Below are 24,351 nucleotides of genomic sequence, written 5' to 3'. Positions count from 1 at the left end.
CTGACGTGGTACTTTTGATGGTATTGAAGGCGGGACAATTAAATTTAGAACTTTCCTCCGGCAATTTTTTCTGTTTTCTTTCTAGGAACTTCTCTGAGTGAGTTGATTACCGGATCGGATGTTTATTAAAAGCATATCGTCACCTGAAATGCAAAATAACGTATCATCAAAAAATTCGAAATTGAGTTGTCTTATTTGATTACGCTTCACTACTTCAAATTATATACATAATATTAAATATGTTCAACAGTTTCTGGTTCTGCGGTCATATTTAAAAACCAGTTTTAACCAATATTAATGTTTTGTTTCACTCATGTTCCATTTTATTTCGTGTTTTCATTCATGCCACTGTAAATTTCTGAAAATGTTGTTACGTTATTTTTGCATTTCAGGTGACGATATGTAGTAAATCTATATTCGTGGCTATTAACGTGACTGCTTTCTGGTGTGATGTTCGCGAAATCTACGGTAGTTCCTTATTACGGGCCTCTTGAGATTCCTCCGAAAAGTTGCCCGATTGGAAGAACATAAGTTCTGATTACTTCCGTACTATATGTACCAGGATTTTGTGCACGGTGACTGGCATATAGTACCACGAATATAAATTAAGATAAAGGGTTCATGTTTGGAACAAAGATTTTCGAATTTATTGCAATCAATGTCGTAGCCGGAGGATAGCGTTCTCAATAAAATGCTAAAATTTTTAACTAGCTTAATATCCAATCCGGTAATCTGCCCACTCCAGCTCCGGATTCATAAAGAACCTACGGGCCGTATTTCCATCATTAGAGTTCCCACAACCAGGTTTCGGTGTGTCTACTATAAGTCCCATCTGGTTTTTAAACTTTTGTCTTACTTCTTCCGAACGCTGTTTTACACTAGCCTTTTCTATATCGCTTTTAGCTTGCCACTTTTTTATGTCCAAACGATAACAAATGTGTAACATATATTCAAGGGAATGAATCCAGGCGTGCAAAGTAGACAAACTGAAACTATAATGTTCTTTTTCAATTACTACGTCTTTTAAGTCGCCATTCATCAGTTTGGGAGTAGCACCACAGATATAAAATTTTTGTGAAGAAAGTGTACCAAAGCATTACATACTTTTCCGTCTGCCATTGTAAGTAAAAGATTATGTTTTACCGAAATTTGAGAACCGCGATTATCACAAAGTGTTGGAAGAAGTTGACATACTTCTTCCAAAACCTTGTTAGTTTCTGATGTAGTAAAATTAGTTGTTTATTGGGCGACAATAGAGTGTGGACGAAGGCCGCGGATTTTGCCATAAAATGTTTTGGATGGCATCGTCACTCAATCTCAAATGACCATTTTCGCGTCTGTTTATAGGAGTAACTTGTGCATTTAGAAACCACATAATAAGCTAATGCCTCATCACTTGTCAATTGCCTGCCTTCGCATGTAGTATCACTTCTTTTTTTTTGTAGATTTCAAACTTTCTTTAATCGAAGTAGCTATGTTTCTATTACCCTCCAAGCGATTTGCTACTTCAGCGGCTACGGTCAACTCGATGGCACTTCGCGATTCTAGTAAGTCTTCGACCCTTCGTTTTTTCGTTTTAAAAGACGACTCTTCAAAATTTTTTTTTGGTCTACCTTGAGGTCGATTGCTTCCAGTTGATGAGGTAGGACAGGGATGTTCCACTTGTAAGTGAAATTGTAAATCTGCTCCTTCTAACCAACTGCGATTTTTCTTTAAAAACCGTTCAATCATCATATTTACTTCAGTCCATTTTTTTCGAAAATTTTGACGAAATACTCGAAATTTTTGACTTTATCTCCTTCTGTGTATCAGGTGTTACATTTGTAGCACCAAATTTTGTCAAAACATAATTAACTAACTGGAAATTTCATTCTATTCTACATTTTCGCCATTCTTCAAATAACTCCATTTTTGAAATAGAGCAAACTCGATCTGGAAAAAAAAATAATTAAAAATTATGGGGGAAAAATGGGGTACTCGACCAAAGGTCATTGTATAGCTTAAGGTTGTCGTTATACAATATTCAAACATTAGCTTGGATATATGTGGATAAAAAAAGTTGCATACTTTTAAAACTTGAAAATAAAAAGAACACAAACATTTTTATGAGTTTTTCAAAACCCCGTACAACGTACTAGCTAAACGCAAACCAAGTATTAAATTGCATTAAATATACATACACACCTTCTAAATTATATTCCATTTCATTAACAGTCGTGTTTTTTCCTCTCCAAACCTTGCTAAATAACTATTTATATTGTATTTTTTATATAAATGAAAACATAAAAATGATAACACCGTATCACTTCGATTAAACTTGTTGTAGTTAACCGTATTAGAATATTTTGCGCAATTCTTACTTAAAAATTGTGGCATATCAAGAGTTGTTATAATCAGAGTAGTGTCAATTATTTGATTTTTTACATTGACTTTTGTCCGCCTACTATGATCCAGACGAATCACTGTGCATCGGCCTCGACACCCGGGCCGTTAGTTTTGCTTTCTCCAGACTGAACAAGGAAGCAACGCAAATGGGTCTGGCAGTGAACAAAGGCAAGACGAAATATCTCCTGTCATCAAACAAACAGGCATGTCACTCGCGACTTGGCTCTCACGTCACTGTTGGCAGTCATAACTTTGAAGTTGTAGATAATTTCGTCTATTTAGGAACCAGCATTAACACCATTAAGAATGTCAGCCTGGAAATCCAACGCAGGATTACTCTTGCCAACAGGTGCTACTTCGGACTGAGTAGGCAATTGAAAAGTAAAGTCCTCTCTAGAGGAACAAAAGCCAAACTCTATAAGTCGCTCATAATTCCCGTCCTGCTATATGGTGCGGAGGCTTGGACGATGACAACAACCGATGAGTCGACGTTGCGAATTTTCGAGAGAAAAGTTCTGCGAAAGATTTATGGTCCCTTGCGCGTTGGTCACGGCGAATATCGCATTCGATGGAACGATGAGCTGTACGAGATATACGACGACATTGACATAGTTCAGCGAATTAAAAGACAGCGGCTACGCTGGCTAGGTCATGTTGTACGGATGGATGATAACACTCCAGCTCTGAAAGTATTCGACGCAGTCCCGCCGCGGGAAGCAGAGGAAGAGGAAGAGCTCCACTCCGTTGGAAGGACCAAGTGGAGAAGGACCTGGCTTCGCTTGGAATATCCAATTGGCCCCACATAGCGAAGAATAGAAACGACTGGCGCGCTGTTGTTGACTCGGCTATAATCGCGTAAGCGGTGTCTTCGCCATTAAAGAAGAAGAAGATTTAAACATAAGCATAGTCTGTAATTGACTACTTCAAATTTTAGTTTACCACGCTTTATTTAAATTATGTAATATGACTTCTAATTATAACTTTATTCCATTGCATTTTTTTTTAAATGTGTTAAATCCATTAATTGAGTTTCGATCTTTTTTTTGCTATGGCGTCCTCTACTGCACGAAGCTGTTTTAATAATTCCTCCCGTCGTGATTTTTTTAGATCCTTTTCGGAATTTATAGAATGTGTTGGTGATGAAGCAAGTGCTGACACTCCTACTGTGGGTTGCTTTTTAATTTCAATAGATATTGGTGATCTCTTTTTAGTCGGTTCCGCTGAAAATATAAGAATATATTACTATACATATTTTTATATATTTCAATAAACATATAACGATAAAATTTTCTCCATTGACAATATTATAAGATCTCAAATTACCTCAATAGACAATACTAACTTTTGCGCAATTGCAATAAAATACTGCGAGTATGTTAAACTTCTACAATCACTTATTGACCCTAATGCACCAAATGTTTGTTCCGCATTCAGCGAGTCTTTAGTATTACCCTAACTATTTCTTTTCATACCGGATCAAGCCTACCATCGTCTAAGATTTTTTTCTTTCTTGTTCAACACCAGTTTTTTGTTGAAATTCTTTCGACTTTTCTTTATTGTTGATAAAAATTATCAGATGGATAGAAATGTAAGCAATGCGATCCGTTCGTCTAATATTGAGGTTTTCTATTTTTCCCAATTACCACCCTCTTCAAATATTTAAGCTTTTCACAAGATATCATCAGAAACAAACCATTGACAATATTTATATGAGGAGATTAATTTTGATGTCGCGTATTGTAATGATATTAATTTCGAAATTTAGTATAAATGTATGTATATAAGTTATATACAATTAAATTTAAACAATAGTTAACAGGACAAGTATTATGAAAATTATTAACAACAAGTAAGGAAGGGCTAAGTTGGGGTGTCACCGAACATTTTATAGTCTCGCATGATAAAGAGATAATCGAGATTTCATTATCCGTCATTTACATATTTTTTTATTTTGCTGTAAAAATACTTAGATTAGTGGTCCCTGAGATATGGTTTTTGGTCCATAAGTGGGCGACGCCACGCACATTTTCAATTTTAAAAACAAGCCTGGGTGCAGCTTCCTTCTGCCATTTCTTCCGTAAAATTTAGTGTTTCTGACGTTTTTTGTTAGTCGGTTAACGTACTTTTAGTGATTTTCAACATAACCTTTGTATGGGAGGTGGGCGTAGTTATTATCCGATTTCTTCCATTTTTGAACTGTATATGGAAATGCCTGAAGGAAACGACTCTATAGAGTTTGGTTGACATAGCTAAAGCAGTTTCCGAGATATGTACAAAAAACTTAGTAGGGGGCGGGGCCACGCCCACTTTTCCAAAAAAATTACGTCCAAATATGCCCCTCCCTAATGCGACCCTTTGTGCCAAATTTCACTTTAATATCTTTATTTATGGCTTAGTTATGACACTTTATAGGTTTTCGGTTTTCTTCGAACTTAACCTTCTTATGGAGCCAAGAAATACGTGTACCAAGTTTGATCATATCTCAATTTTTACTCAAGTTACAGCTTGCACGGACGGACGGACGGACAGACAGACATCCGGATTTCAACTCTACTCGTCACCCTGATCACTTTGGTATATATAACCCTATATCTGACTATTTTGGTTTTAGGACTTACAAACAACCGTTATGTGAACAAAACTATAATACTCTTCTTAGCAACCTTGTTGCGAGAGTATAAAAAGCAATATGAAGTCGTCATGGAAGCAGAAAGGTTGTGCGGTATTTCGAGCATACCGATGGTGCTTACTTACATATATGCTAGATTGCGAATGCAATAACCATATCTAAAATTTATGTATAAATTAAGCTCATAAAAATTAACAGCCCTGAACCCACGGTGTATTTTAAAATCTTTAAATGATTTGGAATTAGATATTTCTATAAATACTTTTACACGGTTAACCTATAACATTATAAAATACAGGATCTGTTACTATTTCCCACTTACCTTTTTTAACAGATCTACGTTCATGAACTAACTTATCAGTTGTTCTAGAACGTTTAATGCTAGGCCGTTCCCTGGAGATTGACGAACTGTCAGAACTGGACGAACCAGAATCTGAATCCGAATCGCTTGAATCAGATGAATCTGAAATGACAACATAGAACTTAAATAAAACTAACGAACTTAAATAAAACTAACGAAATATGACAAATTTTCCTCTCTAATCTAGGCAAAATATTATAAAATGTGCTCAAAATTTATTTTGGAATTGTGAACACATGAACAACTAGTGCAAAACTGAGAAAATGAAGCATGTCGCAAGTTTCTTAATTATTATTTTTCAAATATATTAGGTTTTAAGTAATTTTGTAAAACATTTGTTCAAAAACTATTCTTATAACTATATGAAACCCTATTGTGTTTGTGTACCCGCAAAACGCCCGAACCACTGTATGGAAAGACGTGGATTTACAATATTATTCGTTTATTCCAGTAAAAGGTCCTTAAGAAGGCTTTCTTACAAAAATCATAATTCCAATTATGTTCTAAAGAAGTTTTCGTACATTTTGCTTTTGCTGGCAGCTTCTCTTTTTTTATTACAATAGGGAACATTCTTTATATATACTTTGCTAAAGTGGACAAAGTGAGCTAGCGGGATATTTCAGTGGCTCAATCGAAGAGCGAGCAAAATAAATCATACGCGGAAATAGCCGAGATAGTGTGACCCTAGTCGTTGTACTATCCCTTCGGATACTGGCCGTTTTAAATGTGAAGTCCGCGTAGAAAACAAAAGCAAATCTTGACGGCCTTCAACTCTCCCGGTTAGAGATCGGCTAAAAATCAAGCGAATAGAAACTGCGGATCTATTCATAACTTCCCAAAAATTCCCGACAGAGGTTCACCAATACGGCCAAAAGAAAAATAAACCCCGAAACTGTACGAACAGCTATCATTAGCCCTGCTGTCTCGTGCGCCTCGTCGAAAACCATTGGTTTACATAATAAATCGTAGAAAGCGCATTGTCTTCGCTCAAGTACCAAAATGCATATCCTATGTTTTGGAGGAATGTTATATTCTCAGATGAATCTAAATACATTATTGGATCGGACGGCAGAATTAAAGAATGGAGGAAACCGGGAGAGGCATACAAAAACATTAAAGGACCGAAGAGGTGGAGTGATGGTATGTGCGTCTTAAAGCCGTCATTAAAAATAAGGTTATCCCACCAAATATTTAAATGTATTAATTAATTTTGTATATACATATTTAAATGTAAGAAGACTTTATTGGAATCTATATAGCGAAATTCTCCCAATGCATTTGCATAGTTTTGAAACCTGTTAATGAGTTGTATTTTTTCAATTAAAATATAATGAAATGTCTCATAAATAAAAGTTCATAAATTTTTTTTTTAATATTGCAATGTATTGCTGATTTTTATCAGTTAAATTTGTCTTAGGTGCTGGACGGAGACTTTATTGGAACACTGTATAAAAGAAAATCGTGTTAGCTAGACAATTTCTAACTCAAAAACTGCAGAACCGATTTGACTGGAAATTAGTGAGGAAGTAGCTCAGAACCAGGCTACAAGGATACTTTTTGTCGCTTTTTTTATTAAAAGTCAAAAAAATACACAGGTACAGTAATTTTTGTTTACACACATATGAATATTGATTAAACTGTTTGTTCTTAATGAATATGGCGTTTTTTGCACACACATATGGAAACCACTTTTACTTGTAAATATAGACTGTAGACTTGTATAATATCAAAACAGAAATTCAAATTAGCAGATGCATCATGGAGGATGGAGTCATGTGAGAAAGGCAAGTGAGGAAAATTCTCTGATCGCCATTCACTTGGGGGTGGCCAGAAACAATTCTTTTATATATGGCTCAAGCAGCCCACGACTTTCGATTTTAGGCCAAGTATCCTCTGGGTAGTCTAAGAACATCCGTTCGAAGGCGAGCTAAAGTGAGAAGGTGAAATATCCCCTACACAGGGTTGTGCGCTGGGTTTGGGACCCGCCACGTAAAAAATGCCCCCACAACAACCTCAACCTCGAAATCGATCGCAGGATATCTCTTGCCAACAGGTGCTACTTCGGACTAAGTAGGCAATTGAGAAATAAAGTCCTCGCCCGAGGAACAAAAACGAAACTCTTTAAGTCACTCATTATTCCTGTCCAACTGATGAGTCGACGTAGCGAGTTTCCGAGAGAAAAGTTCTGCGCAATGTTTTATGGCCCTTTGCGCGGCGAATATCGCATTCGATGGAACGATTAGCTGTATGAGATATACGACGACATCACATAGTTCAGCGAATTGAAAGACAGCGACTACGCAATTCCCACGACAGCCGGTTCTACGCACCGGAATTGACTCGGATTTTATCCGACCAAGGGCTGTTTTTTCGGCGATCTAACCCCGTTTGGATCGGTGAGTATTAATCTGTGTTTGTCGTCATTAGAGCAACGCCTTGCAGCAGGGTTGCTCCATATCCTCCTGACTCGTGCTGGCAGTGAGTCCAACCCGGGCCCGAAGGAATTTTTCTGCTGCGTCTGCGCTAAAAGGCTCCATCCAAACTCCACCTCGGTCAGGTGCAATACATGCAATGGATGGAGCCATCTTAAGACCTGCTCAGGCCTTAAGACCCACAGGGAGTGGACCACGCGTTACGTGGCCCCGTGATGTCTGCGCAATACTGCGATACAAGCCTCTACGGCTGTGCAACCTGCACACTGTTCGCGCGCCGCGCCGCCAATCAATCAGAGTGGCCAACAAAGGACCTCTACGGTCAGGAGCTCAAACAGGCAACACAGCTCCCACTCTGACTTGTCCCCCCCCAACCTTCATCCCGCTGCAATCCTCGTGCGAGAACCAATCAGCAACTCTTGGTTCCTCGCACAGTCTGTTCCGTGTGTCAGACCGTCATACGTCGGAACGTCGCATCAGTTAAGTGCAATTCCTGCACTGGCTGGTGCCACTTCCCGACGTGTTCCGGCCTGCGCACCACACGTGAGTGGAGTGTCACCTACATTGCCCCATGCTGCAGGAGTCTGCCCCCGCAACTCAGCTCGAGATATTTAATATATACATTCCCCCAGTTACATGTTGCCCTACAGGATATCACCCGAATATAGGCGCGCTACTTCGTGGTGAAAACCGTTTGGTACTAGGCGACTTTAACGCGCACCACGATCTTTGGCATTCCTGCCTGTCAAACGATCGTAGGGGAATGGAGCTGGCGGAACAGATTGACGATTCGACATTCTGCACAATGAATGACGAAGCCCCCACCAGAGTTATGGGCACCTGTAATAGCTCGCCGGATATTACCATTGCTAGCGGTGGCCTGATAAACAGCATAACCTGGCGACCTATGCTAACTCTTGCATCAGACCATCTGCCCATAATTATCTCGATCGAGAAGCCTCCCGATTTCGTTTCTGTTCTAATTGGGTTGGCTTCACAGAATTCACTGAGAGCACCTTCAACGCTCTACCCATTCCTACGGACGTATGCGTTGGCGAACGTCAATTCTGCAAGGTGATCGCAGCAGCTACTGCTTGCTTCATCCCGGCTGGAAGAATAGCGGAAATCCGCCCCAATTTCCCAGCCGAAGCAGCTGTCTTAGCTAATGAGCGCGACACCTTACGCCATGCCGATCCCGGGGATCCCCGAATAAGGGATCTCAATTTGGAGATTCGGCGAATGGTAAATCAACATAAGCGGACGAAATGGATAGAGCACCTGAAGTCCTGCAACCTCTCCACCGGTGTGAGTAAGCTTTGGGCTACTGTCAAAGCTTTGTCTAATCCGAAGAGACACGATGACTGAGTTGAAGTTCAATTCAATGGTCGTGCCTCTTCGGACCCGAAGAAGTGCGCGAGCTATTTTAGCCGGCAGTTTACACTGCACCCTTCGGTAGACAAAGCTAAGAGATGTGTTAATCGACGGCTGCGCAAAATGCCAAACAACTGCGCGCCACTTACTTTCATCGATGAGGAGGTTCAGAGTGTCATCAAAAAAGCTAAATCATCCAAATCCATTGGCCCTGATGGAATCAACATGCTAATGCTAAAGCATCTAGGCTCGACGGGAGTAGGTTATCTCACCAGAGTCCTCAACTTGTCACTAACCACTCTTCAAATACCCGATGTGTGGAAAATCGGAAGAGTGGTGCCACTACTGAAACCTGGGAAACCCGCCAACCAAGGGGAATCTTATCGCCCGATAACTCTCCTCTCCCCAGTAGTGAAGACACTTGAGGCTCTGCTACTCCCGACTTTCACTCACCACCTGAGCCTAGCCAGCCACCAGCATGGATTCCGAAAAGTGCACAGCACCACCACAGCACTTAGCGTCATAAACACCCAGATAGTCCGTGGTCTCAACCAGAAGCCACCCTGTGAGAGAACGATCCTCGTAGCGTTGGACTTGTCAAAAGCCTTTGACACAGTCAATCACACAACGCTACTGCAGGACATAAAAAAAACAACGCTTCCTCCAGGGTTAAAGAGGTGGACCATGAACTACCTGAGTGGTCGTCAGTCATCCGTACTATTTCGAGGCGAAACATCTAAACTGAGAAGAATTAAACAGGGGGTTCCGCAGGGCGGTGTCCTCTCCCCACTACTGTTTAACTTCTATATCTCGAAACTCCCACAACCACCAGAGGGGGTTTCCATAACCTCGTACGCTGATGACTGCACGATATTGACGTCGGGCAATGGAATCGATGGCATGTGTTCGAAAGTGAACAGCTACCTCTCCGACCTTTCTCGTTTCCTCACTGCACGGAATCTCCAACTTTCCCCCACCAAATCCACAGCGACCATATTCACAAACTGGACGAAGGAGTATAGACTTGAGCTTGATATTGCAGTCGATGGCGTCAAAATTCCGACTGTCAATAACCCTAAAATTTTAGGCGTAACCCTTGATAGTCTATGCTCCTTCTCTCCCCATACGACCGCGATTATCGCCAAAGTACAGAGCCGCAACAAGATCCTCAAGTCGCTAGCCGGCAGCACATGGGGAAAAGACAAAGAAACATTGTTGGCAAGGCAATCGGCCGGCCGGTCCTCAACTACGCAGCACCGATATGGTCGCCTGGATGCAGTGGCACGCAGATGAGGAAACTACAGACCTGCCAGAACACAGCACTCCGGACTACGACGGGATGTCTCTTGATGTCTCCCATCGAACACCTCCATAGTGAGACGCGCATGCTTCCTGTAAAGGAGCATAATGAACTCCTCACCAGGCAGTTCCTGCTGGGATGTTTCCGTAGGAATCACCCTTGCAGCCATCTGCTTGGAGCGGAGCCGCATCCTAGGAGCATCAAGAGGTCATTCCTAGACTACGTCGACGACATCGTACAGTACGCCGACCGAACTTCGGACGCTACAGACTTCAGACAGGTACTGACCGCCATTCACAGTGGAGCCATTAACACCTTCAGCGACTCCCTTCCCGTGAATGGCGTTCTTGGAGTCAAAGCACCACCTATTGCAGATGAAGAGCTCCAGTTGCCGCGAGAAACGCGAGTGACCTTAGCGAAACTTCGTTCTGGGTACTGTAGCAGGTTAAACTCCTACTTATCCAGAATCGACCCCGACATATGCAATATATGTCCTGCGTGCAACGAGTCTCCGCATCACACTGGCCACCTCTTTGCATGCCCCACAAACCCAACCCATCTAACACCTTCCTCCCTTTGGTCCGACCCCGTCGAAACAGCGCGTTTCCTGGGCCTACCGTTAGATGACCTCGACGACAACACAGATAACCCTTACCATCCTAACGGGGATTAGCATATCCGTTAAACAACAACAACAACAACAGCGACTACGCTGGCTAGGTCATGTCGTCCGAATGGTCGAAAGTATTTGACGGAATACCCACCGGGCAGAGGAAGAGAAAAACCTCCACTCCGTTGGAAGGACCAGGTGGAGAAGGTCCTGGCTTCGCTTGACATCTCCAATTGGCGCCACCCTGCGAAGGAAGAAACGACTGGCGCGCTGTTAACGCAGCTATAACAGCGTAAGCGGTTTCCACGCCAGTAAAGAAAAAGATGCATCACCAGACATTGTGGCTACTTTCTTAGACGATGGGTGAACGATGCACAGCCATTCATAACAAACCAACCAGAACATGTAACATAAAAAATAACGGAATAGCTACAGTGATGAGAAATTTTTTAATCACAATTTGAGGTGTGGACGTAGTATCCTTCATAAACACGCATTAAAGATATACTGTCAGTCCCGAATTCCACGCGAGAGCAGCCGTGGGTTTAGGCCTAGTTAAAAAATAAAAGACCCAAAATTTCATTGAATTTAGTTGCGTTTGAATATTTTTGCATAGCTTTAAAACAAAATGTCGAAACATTTACTCGATTTTGCTGGGTACTGTATAAAGATGTATGTAAGACAAGCAAATTTAGTTTATATAATTTAATTATAAAGTTATGTCAACTACCTGATCCAGAGGAGCTCGATGTTACCCGATGTCTGGATTTCGATTTGTCCAATTTTTTCGTTGATGCTGCAGTTTTCTTTCGTTTATGCATTGGGCTATATGCACTTCTTTTTTCCATGGTAGGAGATATTGTAGCTTTTCTCTTAGCATTGGGAGAATGCCGAGTACCTGAAATTGAGGTATATTTTTAAGGGCAGATCAAAGAATATTGCTGACGTGAAAAGCTCAGCTTTAAATTATTTGTTTAAAAGACCATACATGCTTATGGTAACGACCAATGCCTTATGTAAAAGAAAGTTGTATATTTATTCAGTTTATTCTTAACTTGTTACCTAGTCTTCAGTCCTAATTATAATATGCTCGAAATCAAGCGATTTGATTGGCTTTTCACATTTTTGAAAATAAGCAATATATTATTCATAGAACAAAATTAAATAATATAATAAATAATTCACAATATTTTTTATAAATTTTCCACACCTAATTATTTTTAAACAGGTTTTGCAATAGCAAAAAGGATATTTTGAAGTATCATAGAAACTCCTTTGATGTCCAAGGAGAACCGTAAGATGTATAGTTTCAATGAAAAATATACGCATGATAAAATATGATTCAAATCTGACTTCTTTCCTTGGTTTTTGTGAACTCCGATTTAGCCCATAATTGTTGTTTTTTAAATATTGAAGAAGTAAAAAACAATTTTACAATTTTCTAAATGTGATTCGAAAAATCTTTGTTTTTTCTTCTTATTTTGAAAATTAAAATATCTTATGTATGTAATTATATTACTTACTATTCTTAATTATAATATTATTATAATTCTCATTGAGGTAAATCAGCTAAAGAATTAGTTGAAATGTTCTAACTAAATGTAAGGACAGTGTACAAAATAATAAATCGCAAACACAAAGGATACAAAGATCAATAGGGAAACAGATTGAAATCCAGCCTTAAAGTGTTAAAGGAGGAATATATGTTTACTCACTTGGAGAGTGACGTGGGCGGCGAGGCATACTAGGGGATCGAGCAGAACGTATTCCATGCCTACGTGCAGGCGATGCTTTATGAGAACTGTTATAACGTCGTCTGTGTCCTGTCGGGGTAGGCGAACGACTACTTTCTGAACTTGTATCAGATCGGGAACTGCTTGAAGATGAATATGAGGAATTGGTACTATAACTACGCCGATCATGGCGACGTTTACTACTATGGTCTCGAGATTCTCCACGCAGGCCTGGTGATCTCATCCAAGGATCACGCCATTCATCCCCACGACCGACGGGCTCAACACGCTGTACAATTACTTCTCGAGTAGGGCGTACTCGTCTGTCATCTTCGTATTGGGGCATGCGATGAGGAGGTAACTCACGATATCTTGTAGAACGACCATATGAATCCACGTCATCATATGCAGCTGGTAATGGCGGTCCACGTGCAAAACGCTCTGTAGGACTATACATACCTAGTGGTTCTTGATATAAACTATGTCGACCATAGGGTGGAGGAATCTGTACGTTAAAAATTTTATAATTTTTGCTTTTTATAATTTCACTTGTTACTTACATCTTGAGGAGAACTTCTTTCCTTCAAATAGTATGCGTCTTTTTCTATTTCATCTGGAGATAGAGTCAAATTCATTTTCTTATCCTCGAAATCCATATCTTGCTCTTTTCGCTTATTTGCTTTGCGCATCATTTCTTTCGCTGTTCTCAATCCACGTTCCCAAGCACTTTCTATAACGACAGGAGCATCAGTTGTTGCGGTTCTTGGGTCATGGTGTGCACCATAAGCTGAAGGTGGATGCTGTAAACCTAAACGGTGATGCAATGCTGGACGATCGGTGCGAAAATCATGATAATCAACTGTATGCGTTGGATAATTTGAGGTCCGAGAAGCGGACGGACCTGTTTGTGTTACGGGAACTGGGCGTACTAAATCAAACATGGTATAATTTCCTTTATCAGTTACACCAGGATGAAGAAAACGACAGCTCATTCCCCATGTACATTGACCACGTGTATAAAAACGACACACTGGTTTGGGTTCTGTCTCTTCCGGACGTTTCTCATCTTCATCTGACACCTCTCCTTCTTCTAACTCTTCTCCATCATCTGCTTCTCCATCAGATTTTGAATTTTTTACCCTATCATTGCTTGGTTTACTTTCCTGTTCATCTACAAGCTTCTCATCATCTTTACTTATGTCTTGGCATTCACCTTCTTCAGCCTCAAAGTCCAAAGCATCTTCATCATTGGGTTTGACCAATACTTCTATCGGATCAGTTTGCCTCTCGTTTTCAGCCAAATTGGTATTTCCATCAATTACTTTTGACGTTTCGCTAGTCTTAAAATAATAGATAACGAAATTCAATAAAATTATAAGTTATTAATTAAAAAAATTTAAAAAGTAATTGTTAAACCAAAACTTGAGCTAATTTAAGCGATAACGGATATAAAATCAAAATGAAAAAAGTTGACGAATATAAATTATATTTCTAATGTAACTTTGAGAGAATCGATGTTATTACGTAATAAAATTACATGTTGAAATACAAGGTCTGTCGTAAAAGAAACAGAACTTTTTAAATATAACTGTTTCTGGTGGCGCCACCTATTGGTGGGTATATGAAATAAAAAGTTTGATCTCTTGTTGACATTTCGTAAAATTTTTAAGACAATTGGATAACTACAATCGATGTTATCGATCAAAAAGTGACAGCAGCTTATTGTCATCGGTCGTAAAATGCATATAAATGTATATAAAGACAATGCTGATTTGTTTTTACGATTCCGAGGGTATTGTACACCGAGAGTTCGTCCCACCTGGCCAAACGATTAATGCTGTGTTTTACCTTGGTGTTATGAAGCGTCTTTTGTCACGCATTCGTCGTGCTCGTCCACAATACCGTGAGGCAGGGTTGGCGCACGATAATGCGCCGTGTCATCGGCCGACACTTGTCACTGATTTATTGACAAAAAAAACTCCATATTAACCATTCATCACTCACCCTACTCACCTGGATCTGGCACCCTGTGATTTTTACCTATTTGGAAAACTTCATTTGCCCATGAAAGGACACTGGTTTCAGAACATTTCAGCTATCCAAAAGGCGACGACCGATATTCTCAAGAGCATTCCGAAAAATTACCTTAAACATTTCAAATGCTAATTGACCGAGTTAAACGAAGCACAAGGAAACTGCTTTGAATAAAAAAATATAACTTTTGAAAAATATTAATTTTTTGTTGTTTTTTTAACACTCCTGTTTCTTTTGCGACAGACCTTGTAATTATTAAAATCATAATAATTTCATAAATAAAAGTGCTACATTTAGAGGTACCTTTCCTTGGGTTTTAATTAAATCAAGTTTTTGGCGCAAATCGGTTATAACAGCATTCTGGCTATTTTCGGTTTCCAAAGAGTATATTAGTTCTGAATTGGTTTCTTTGTGACCTTCTTGATCTAAATTAATTGATGCTGAAGACACGTTTGTAACTTCGTCCTCTACAGATGGCTTACTACTGTTCAAAACAGATTCACGTTTTTCACTCTCCATATCGCTCACATCACTCAATTCCTCGTGACTTATATTTTGCACGCTATTTCGGAAATTAGAATTTGGACTGTTGCTGCGACTGCTATTTGATGTTACACTTGAATGTCTCGAGCTCCGTGGAGACTTCGTGGGCTGCGGTGACCCAGAATGGCTTCCTTAAAAATCAATAAATTGAACGTGGAACGATTTAATAACTACTCAAGTTCTAAATATTTGTAATGATGCCATCAAAATACGAGTACCTGCAGGTGAGTTCATTAAAATAGTAGTGCAACGAAAGAGGAGGAAATTTAATAGAACATATGGAGAATCGAAGCTTTAGCACATGCAATGCAGTAAAATACAATATTAAGCGAAAAATCGCGGGGGAAATGTAAAAAATCCATATTAGAGGACAGACAGATTAAACGATATGTAAAAAAAAGCTGTTTAAGCTCATGGGTTACTACTATTACGAATCGTAGAAGACTATTGGAAAACAACTTGCAAATAAATTGTCGCCGTACCTCTTTTGACGAAAAAACATGTGGCTGCAAGAACAAAGTTGGCAAAAGCACATTACAATTGGCCATCTACAAAGTGGAGGAATGTACTGTAGAGAGATGTAAATAATGCGTTGGAAAGGATCGGGGTAATGTGTGACCAGCGTAGTCACTGGACTTGAATCCGATCGAAAATTTATGGTAGTGTTATTAAACTAGTTGTAGCAACAGCAAATTCATCAATTGGAACAGTTTTAAGGGAGCATTGGGATCAAGTCTTAAAAGACTTTACGGAACATCGGTGTATGAATGTACCTATTAAACAAACAAGGGCTTTAGAATCACTTATTAGTGAATCGAAAACATTTACTACATGACCGTTTCACAACAGTCGGGTCTAAATGATCGGAACGGACCCAGATGAAATGTTTCCTGTCGCTGCAACAACATTTACTATATGAAATTTTAAATTTGAACCCCTTTTTTGGTTTTCCTTGTACAAAGTAGTCACTACTGTTTTCGTAAATTTTTTAAGTTTTTTTTATAAATCTTGTTAGAAAAAAATACATATATATTGAAAAAAAACTCTGTATATGCGTAAAAATGTCTAAAAAATTAATTTTAGTTTGGATTTTTAACCTTTTTTATTTTATATTAGAACCCACCAGCACTACTATTTCCATGAACACAGATATATGTACATATGTACCTAACTGAATATTTAGAAAAATTCACAAACGATTCAATCAGGGTATTATACAAAATTTTAAGTGACATTACAGATGCGTATTATGAAACATGTTTTGACAAGAATAAGACATTTCAACAAACGAACTTTCAAAACCATTTGACATTTTGGAGGCTATTTATTTTATTAAGACTGCATTGAACAACTTAAGGATGGAAATAATTAAAAACTGTTTTTAAAAGGTTTTCAAAAATATTCACATATCGACGTTATTGGCTTTGATAAAGCATTCAAATTCAAATCTTAAAGGTCAGTATTCAGATGATTTTTTATTAGTCGACGAAAATGTTAATTCAGAAGTCATTAATATTGACATTAACATCAAATGTTATTTAGCATCATCTGACAGAAAAACCGCAGGCTTAAATGAATACTGTGCCCAGAGGGGGCCAAATTAAACTGTATTCTAAAACACCAGAGTAACTTTACCGCATTAAAAAAATCGTAAACGACGTTATTGAATATTCCAGTACGTCAAAACTTTGGAAAGTCATCTTGAAAATTGTTTTATAAAATAGAATCAAGAAAGTTGTGACAATATACGATAAACAATTTTTTTAAACTCAATCAAAAAGTACGTACACAAAATAAAATTTGTTGTAACTATGATACAACTCTCGGTAAAAATGAAATATGTATGTAAATTAAATTTACTTTAGTCAAATTTATATTCGTACACTCCTAGTATAAACGGACCCAAATTGTAGAACTGTCAGTGTCTGGTTGCAGTAGATATTTAATTTTTATTTTAAACTCTTAATTTTCAATGCAAAAAATATATTTCTCTTTGAAGTGAGCAAATTTAGAATTGCATAAAATTATTTAAAAAATGTATTGTAAGTGTCCGCATATTTACATTTAAAACATCATTAATTTATCCATTTCCTTTATAATTTTTTTTAAATTTATTTATACAAAGTTTTAATCCACTGTTATACATAAAAAACGAGGAATATAGTATATATCTTGCGCGAGAAAGTTTACACTCTTTTGACTCAAATTAACAAAATAAATAACATATTTCATAAAAACTGGCCCCTAATCCTAACCGTTTCGGTTTCATAACTACCGAACTGGAAATTTAAGAAATATTGTCCAATGTTGAGATAAAATCATTTAAAATTAATTAAAAAATACTGTAACAATTCTTAAAATTTACTATGTGTATGTGCATCTATTGAGGTATATTAAATACTATAACTTACTTCTGTTAGATAAATTATCTAGTGGTGATTTAATACCATCATTTTCATTATCACTAGACGAAGAAGATGATGACGAATTAAAGTCAGATTTTGAAGACGAATGATTGGAGCAACGAGAATTTGTCCTTGAAAGTTCTCGCTCTTCCGCATTATCAATTGCCTCTATATTGGGTGCATTCGTAATTTCATTTACTGGTTCCGCTGAAGATCGTGAATTCTCCGTTGATGATGATGATGAGTTTGACACCGAAGACCCGGCATTTGAATCATCCGAATCCATATTTTAATAACTTTTTATTCGTGCCACACGAAAACTGCAACGCTGCGAATGGAGACATTTGAACATATAATAAATAATATTTTCGATTAAACCTAAGTTTTTAGTTGGTAACTTATATTCATCAGTGTCTTTATAACACTTAAAATCCGATCTCGTTGTTTTTTTTTCCTAAATAAAATGTCTACATCCGATTGACATTTTTTGTTCTAATAAATAAATACATAATAACTCAACGAGTAGCCTCCTTCCTCCAGACCGATAAGAGGGATGCAATCCGCATAGGTGTGCAATTAGACAAATCATGAGAGGCAAGAGACTTTTCTAAGTGTGGATATTTAAAACTGCTTATCTACAGAAAAACAAAATTGCACAGCAACCATTTAAAGTTAAGTTAGAGTAAAAACTTAATGATTTTATTACGAGAAAAAATATCAATCTCGAAATGGCGTCGGGAGGGTATATTCAAGCTGTGATAGAGCACATTTTTATGACAATGGCAAACTTTATATGGAAAATGAAAAAAGTGGAATGGTACTTTTTTCAACATACTTATTTTTATGAAACAAAAAAATTTCATATTATAAGTCTGAAATAATTGTTGCTTAATGTTTATTTACCATTAAATTAATTAATTAAATAAAAGATATTGTTTTATAACATATTTTAATATAATGTAATGATTTTTGTAATTAGGATTTCATATCATCTATTGTAAAAAAGTGATTTTAGAGGATTCAGAAATTCTTTAACGAAAATTATAAATTTTTAAAACCATCTTCCAACAAACTACACAATCTACCCTTATCCCCTCTCAAATCAACAAAGCTAAATATTTGCTTTAAGAAATAGTTGCCAATGTCAGATTGACTGCCTTACTTTAAATTTCATTGCGAAGTTAATCCTCTTGGTAATGCCGTCTTTTGAGAGGAGGGCTAGTGGCGTAGTTTTTCTTGAGAAGAGATTACATTCCCACATCAGTACATTAACAAAGATATTCCCTGAAGAAATCTAGGTTGATAAAAAATAACATTTTTGACTTACTTTATCGAAACCTATCTAAATTCAGTAAAACTAACGTTAGTATGCTCATTCTCCTCAGAAAGCACTGATATGATTCACAAATTCAAGCGTATTGATTGCTGATTTCTCTTTACAGAATATATAAAAAATAATAGGTACTATTATGATATTGTTACTCAGGACTCACCCTATATGAAAAAATTTTATTTTATCCCGTGTTGTTTAAAGGGATAAAAATTTTGATAAACAACCAGAAACCGTAAATAAAATAAAATTCAATCGAAAGCAAAATCGTCGAGCTCCTACTAAGTAAAAATAAACAGTATCACTAACTGAGTTGGTTTAGATATGCCGGTCAGTTCGTATATACACGAACTGGTAACTAAGTTTTTAAGATATTTATCCTTTTTTCCTCAAGAAGCTGTTCACTTACTGAAATCAGGATATCAAACACTATAACACTATAGCTGCCAATCAAACCCAACGATCAAAATTTAAGTCTTATATGAAAAGATTTTATATTGAATTTAACAAAAATGATTTCACGAAATTCTACAATATCTCATAAATTTGATTTAGTAGTACAATTTTATGATTTAATCTACTGTATACTTAATAAAAAATAACGTTGGTTATAGAACCCTTCGAGTTAAAAAGTTTTTAGCAAAAACTTCTTAAAAATATAAATTTGAGTGGAGGAACTTGAACTCCACTGTGCGACTAGTGCATGTCTGAAGTATTCTGCGCCCGAAGTCTGGTCAGCGTATTTATTTATTTATTTTTTTTATTCACGCCAATCGGCTATATACAGAGAAGTATAATAAACACAAAAAAGAAGGCATATCCATGACTAGGCAAATCACACATTAATGATACATTATTGATACATTATTAACCACTTCACCCTTGAGACGTAGCTCGCATACGTACAACCAAACATATTAATATTTTCATAATGTCTATTGACTAAGTCTACAACCCTGCTCCTCGGTCCACCCCACACGTAGTTCATCGAAGAGTTGACTGTTTTTAACAGTCTGTGCGACCTCAACCCACGCATACGGCCTACAATGCCGAATTGTTCCAACATTTCCGAGTCGATTAATCCATTTAGTGATTTAAAAGCAAACAAGAGATCTGATACTTGTCTCTGACTCATCAGGTCACAAATCCCCAATTGACCACGAACCTCCTCCGAGCCTCCGACCCAGCACTCTCTCCACTTTATCAATGAGACAGTCGGTATGAGGAGACCAAATCAATGAACAATACTCCAACATCGGACGCACCAAGGTCCAGTACAGCCTTACGAGCGTATCAGCATTCCTGAAGTCAACCCCACATCTGAATATGAACCCAAGTGTCCTGTATGCCTGTGATGTAATTTTATCAATGTGCCCGGCGAAATTTACACACCAGGATCTTTTACTACTGTGACTTCTGTTCTCCTTGTATCGTGATGATCAGCGATACGGTATACAGCTGGACGACGACTCAAGGACCGTGACAAGAACATCACTACGCACTATTTTAAATTTAAACTCAATTTATTTTCGTCGCACCACTCCACAAGTCTATCAAGGTCTTGCTGTAATGCACTAATATCATCCACAGTGCTTATCTTCCTGAAAATCTTGAGGTCATCAGCATAAAGTAAAAATTGCGACGATATTTTGTCCCCAATGTCGTTGACAAATATGCTAAACAACACTGGCCCCAGATGGGAACCCTGTGGGACCCCGGATGACACTTTAAACTCGGACGACACATAACCATAGACTCGCACCTGCAGGAATCTCCCAGTCAAGTACGAGTTGGACCAGCTCAATACATTTCCCGCCACTCCGTAGCGATCCATCTTCTCTATTAAGAGCTCATGATCCACCATGTCGAAGGCTTTGCTAAAGTCCGTGTAGATAGTGTGAACTGTTTCACCGTTGTCCAACGCTCTCAATACGTAATCGACATACAGGTAAAGGTTTGTAGCCGTAGACCTGCCGCCAAAGAACCCATTTTGCTTGGCTGTATGCATATTGACCTGTAGTTGGACACCTCAGATCTCGACCCTGCCTTGTAAATTGGACAAATATACGAGCGTTTCCATGCCGACGAAAAAATACCCATCTACAGTAATTTACTAAAGATGTGGGTTATTGGTTCGGCAAGTCCGACTGCACAGCTCTTCAGTAATATTTTCGGTATTCCATCTGGTCCGTCTCCCTTCTTTCCATCTAGTTTGCACATTTGCTCGTACACTTCATCGAAGCGGATGGTGAGTTCCGATAATATCACATCGTAGCTAGTCGATGTTTCCACAGCTTCAGCTGTGGGCATTAGTTCCCCATTGTCATTGACTTTCTCCGCATAGATGCTACCAAAGAACGACGCAAAAAGATTGCTCACTTCCCCACCCGTCATATTGCTCCGTCTCCTTTTTTTGACGAATTTCCAAAACTGACTCGAATCCACCCGTGCAAACTCCTCCATCCTGGACGTGTATGCGCTGTAACACCCTTTGCCGATTCTTTTACATTCCGATCGCAACCGACGAAAAACATTGTAGGCGTAACTGGTTTTTAATCTCTTGTATGTTGCATGCGCATCCTTTTTCTGCTGTATTTTCCCTATCAGCTCCCTAGCTTTTCCTGTTAGTATGGACAGGAACAAATTGCACAATTCCATCGTTAATTCTCTCGTGTAGCCATTTTACCTTGTCATCCAGTGATACTAATTTATACAGTTCAATCCAGTTACTCCTCAAAAAGAAATAATTCAATCCCAAATAGTCCGCCTTCTTGAATGCATAAGTCGGTGCCACGTTCATTTTTAGGTTGGTCTTAATTTCAGCACGTATACTTATAGTCCGGTGGTGCTTATCTTCATCAATAATAGCCTCGGTACTGTCCACACATACTTCAACGCTACTAAAGCATAAATCAAGCGTACGATCATTTACATTACGATTTTGATTATACTGCTGACAGTTAGCCACACTCATCTCACTTTATACCATATTTGCACATTCATCTTGAGGACAGCTACTGCGGAGATTATAGTCGCCAACGATAATCAATGTACAGATGGGATATTTTTCTTTCAAATACGAAATTGTTGACATATGACTCGCATACTTATCCAACGACGACAGTGGTGGAAGATACACACATCCAACTAATAGATCGTCCATACATTTTACTTTAATAAATACTTGCTCGACACTACTACAGTTAGTTGGCAGTAATTCAGCATTAATACTACGCTTCACCGCAATGAAAACACCTCCACCTCTCGTGCAATTGCTTGTTTGGTTGTCTCTATCTTTCCTAAATATTAAATTCGTATCATCTACCACTTCACTATTTGATATTGATTCATGAAGCCATGACTCGCTAACACAAATCAAATCATATTGATGCCCTGTTGATGAGATTAAGAACTCTTTTAATTTTGTTCTTAACCCTCGAGTATTTTGATAGTATATATCTAACTTACGAATCTTTAGGCTCTTCTTTTGGCGCACGAAAAGTTTGCTTATCGACTATCCTCGGTACCCCATTAATGTAACTAATTGTCTTGCTGTTATCTCCACCCTTAGTTAGATTATCAAGCTCCGTACGTAGATTCCTGAGATGCTCTTGCTGAGCTCGAGTTAGGTTCGCCTTAAATGAGATGCCAGACTGACCAGCTGTCTTGATATGCAATAGACTCCTAGCATCTGCTACAGACTCTGTAGTTAGTAATAGCGAACGAATCTTACCTACTACAGGACGACCGAATCTACACAGACCGAGTTTCGGACCAACCTCTGGCATCTCCTGTGGTAATAATGCGACAACCTTCTCCAAATCATCCAGACGACGATCATAGCCTACCGGCTTCTCAGACTCCGGCACGTTCAAAGCAATAACCTCTCTTTCTCGCTTATTGCGATCATTTATCTCCGATATTATAATGTTGGGATCCACATTAAGTGCATCGAACGATGTTAATTTATTCTCAACAGCGCCAACCCTCTTTTCTAATTGCTTATAATGCTGCGAGACTGATCTGTTGTTATCTGCCAACTTGTTCAAGTCCAGCCGAATCCCTGCAACGCTGGTATGAATATTTTCAATTGTTTTCTTATTTATGACGTCGACGTAATTGAGGAAGGACTTCTTGATGCTACTAGGAGGCGGTTCCGCTCCATGAAGGTGACTGCACGAATGATTTTTGCGAAAGCACTTCAGCAGAAACTGCTGAATCTTATGATCCTTAACTGGGAGGCCAGTAGGAGACCAGTCGACCATATTGGTGCGGCGTAATTAAGGGGCTATACCAATGTGACACTTTCCATTTTTGTTTTTTTTTTGCTTTTTTCGGTAGTTTATATTTTCAAAAAAATACTGTGAAACCGACAAGGTCGTATCTTGAAGTTTTTGAATGGCAGATTTCTAAAGTGCGACTGTCCGCAGGTATAAATATATACTATAAGTGAAACTTAAGGGGTCAATAGGGTAATCTGGCCTGTTTTTTTTTTTTTGACATTTATTTTTTTCATAAAAATTTTTATTCTACAATAGAACATTTTTCACACTGTACACATTAAAATATATCAAAAATTTACACTAACTGTGTATTTTTTAAGAAAATAAATATATTTTAAAAACTATTTTGCACTTTCAAGAGATTTGTGTTTACATTTATGACAAATAGCAGTGTTGTCATACGTTGTGTCCTAAAAATATAATCAAACATTTTTCTGTTTCATACATTTATATGAATTATATAACATATATTATTTAATAAATATAGAAAAATATTATTATACAACAGAAAGTAGTTCGACACAAAGGAACTATGAACACCCCGGTTTTGGACCGACCAGGGTTATTTTTTTTGAAGCGCGGCCGAAGGCCGCCAGTGCAGAAAGTAGTTCGACACAAAAGAACTATGATCACCCGTGTTGGACCGACCAGGGTTATTTTTTTTAAGCGCGGCCGAAGGCCGCTCGTGCAGATAGTAGTTCGACACAAAGGAATAGTATTTTTTATCTTTATTTATAAAATAACATAAGATACAAAAACCATTTGTACCATTTTCTCTATATATGTTAACCAGAAAATTGTTCAGTTTTTTCAACCCACAATATGTGGCAACACTCGTATTTGTTATGACATGTGAAGAAAAACAAAACAAACAAAATAAGAGTGAATTGCATATAAAATTGTGGAACTTTAAAGTGAAATATCTCGAAAACTAT

The 24,351-nt window shown here is 38.1% G+C and overlaps 1 protein-coding gene across 2 annotated transcripts in view; it reads right to left on the bottom strand.

Moving 5' to 3' along the window:
- Positions 1 to 3,313: 3,313 nt before the first annotated feature.
- LOC105227408 (zinc finger CCCH domain-containing protein 18) overlaps positions 3,314 to 24,351 on the bottom strand; it is a 32,515-nt gene continuing 11,477 nt past the window's right edge. For both annotated transcript variants that reach the window (XM_011206739.4, XM_011206749.4), the window contains 7 exons: positions 17,810 to 18,131; positions 15,159 to 15,529; positions 13,382 to 14,161; positions 12,804 to 13,326; positions 11,819 to 11,986; positions 5,337 to 5,477; positions 3,314 to 3,605 (listed from right to left, as the gene is read on the bottom strand). In XM_011206739.4, coding sequence (XP_011205041.2) covers positions 3,406 to 3,605; positions 5,337 to 5,477; positions 11,819 to 11,986; positions 12,804 to 13,326; positions 13,382 to 14,161; positions 15,159 to 15,529; positions 17,810 to 18,089 — 2,463 coding nt within the window. In that variant the 5' untranslated portion in view covers positions 18,090 to 18,131 and the 3' untranslated portion in view covers positions 3,314 to 3,405. The remainder of the gene's footprint in view (positions 3,606 to 5,336; positions 5,478 to 11,818; positions 11,987 to 12,803; positions 13,327 to 13,381; positions 14,162 to 15,158; positions 15,530 to 17,809; positions 18,132 to 24,351) is intronic.

Source organism: Bactrocera dorsalis, chromosome 4 (assembly GCF_023373825.1).
Source record: "Bactrocera dorsalis isolate Fly_Bdor chromosome 4, ASM2337382v1, whole genome shotgun sequence".
Lineage (NCBI taxonomy): Eukaryota > Metazoa > Arthropoda > Insecta > Diptera > Tephritidae > Bactrocera > Bactrocera dorsalis.
This window is presented reverse-complemented; position numbering and strand designations above follow the sequence as displayed.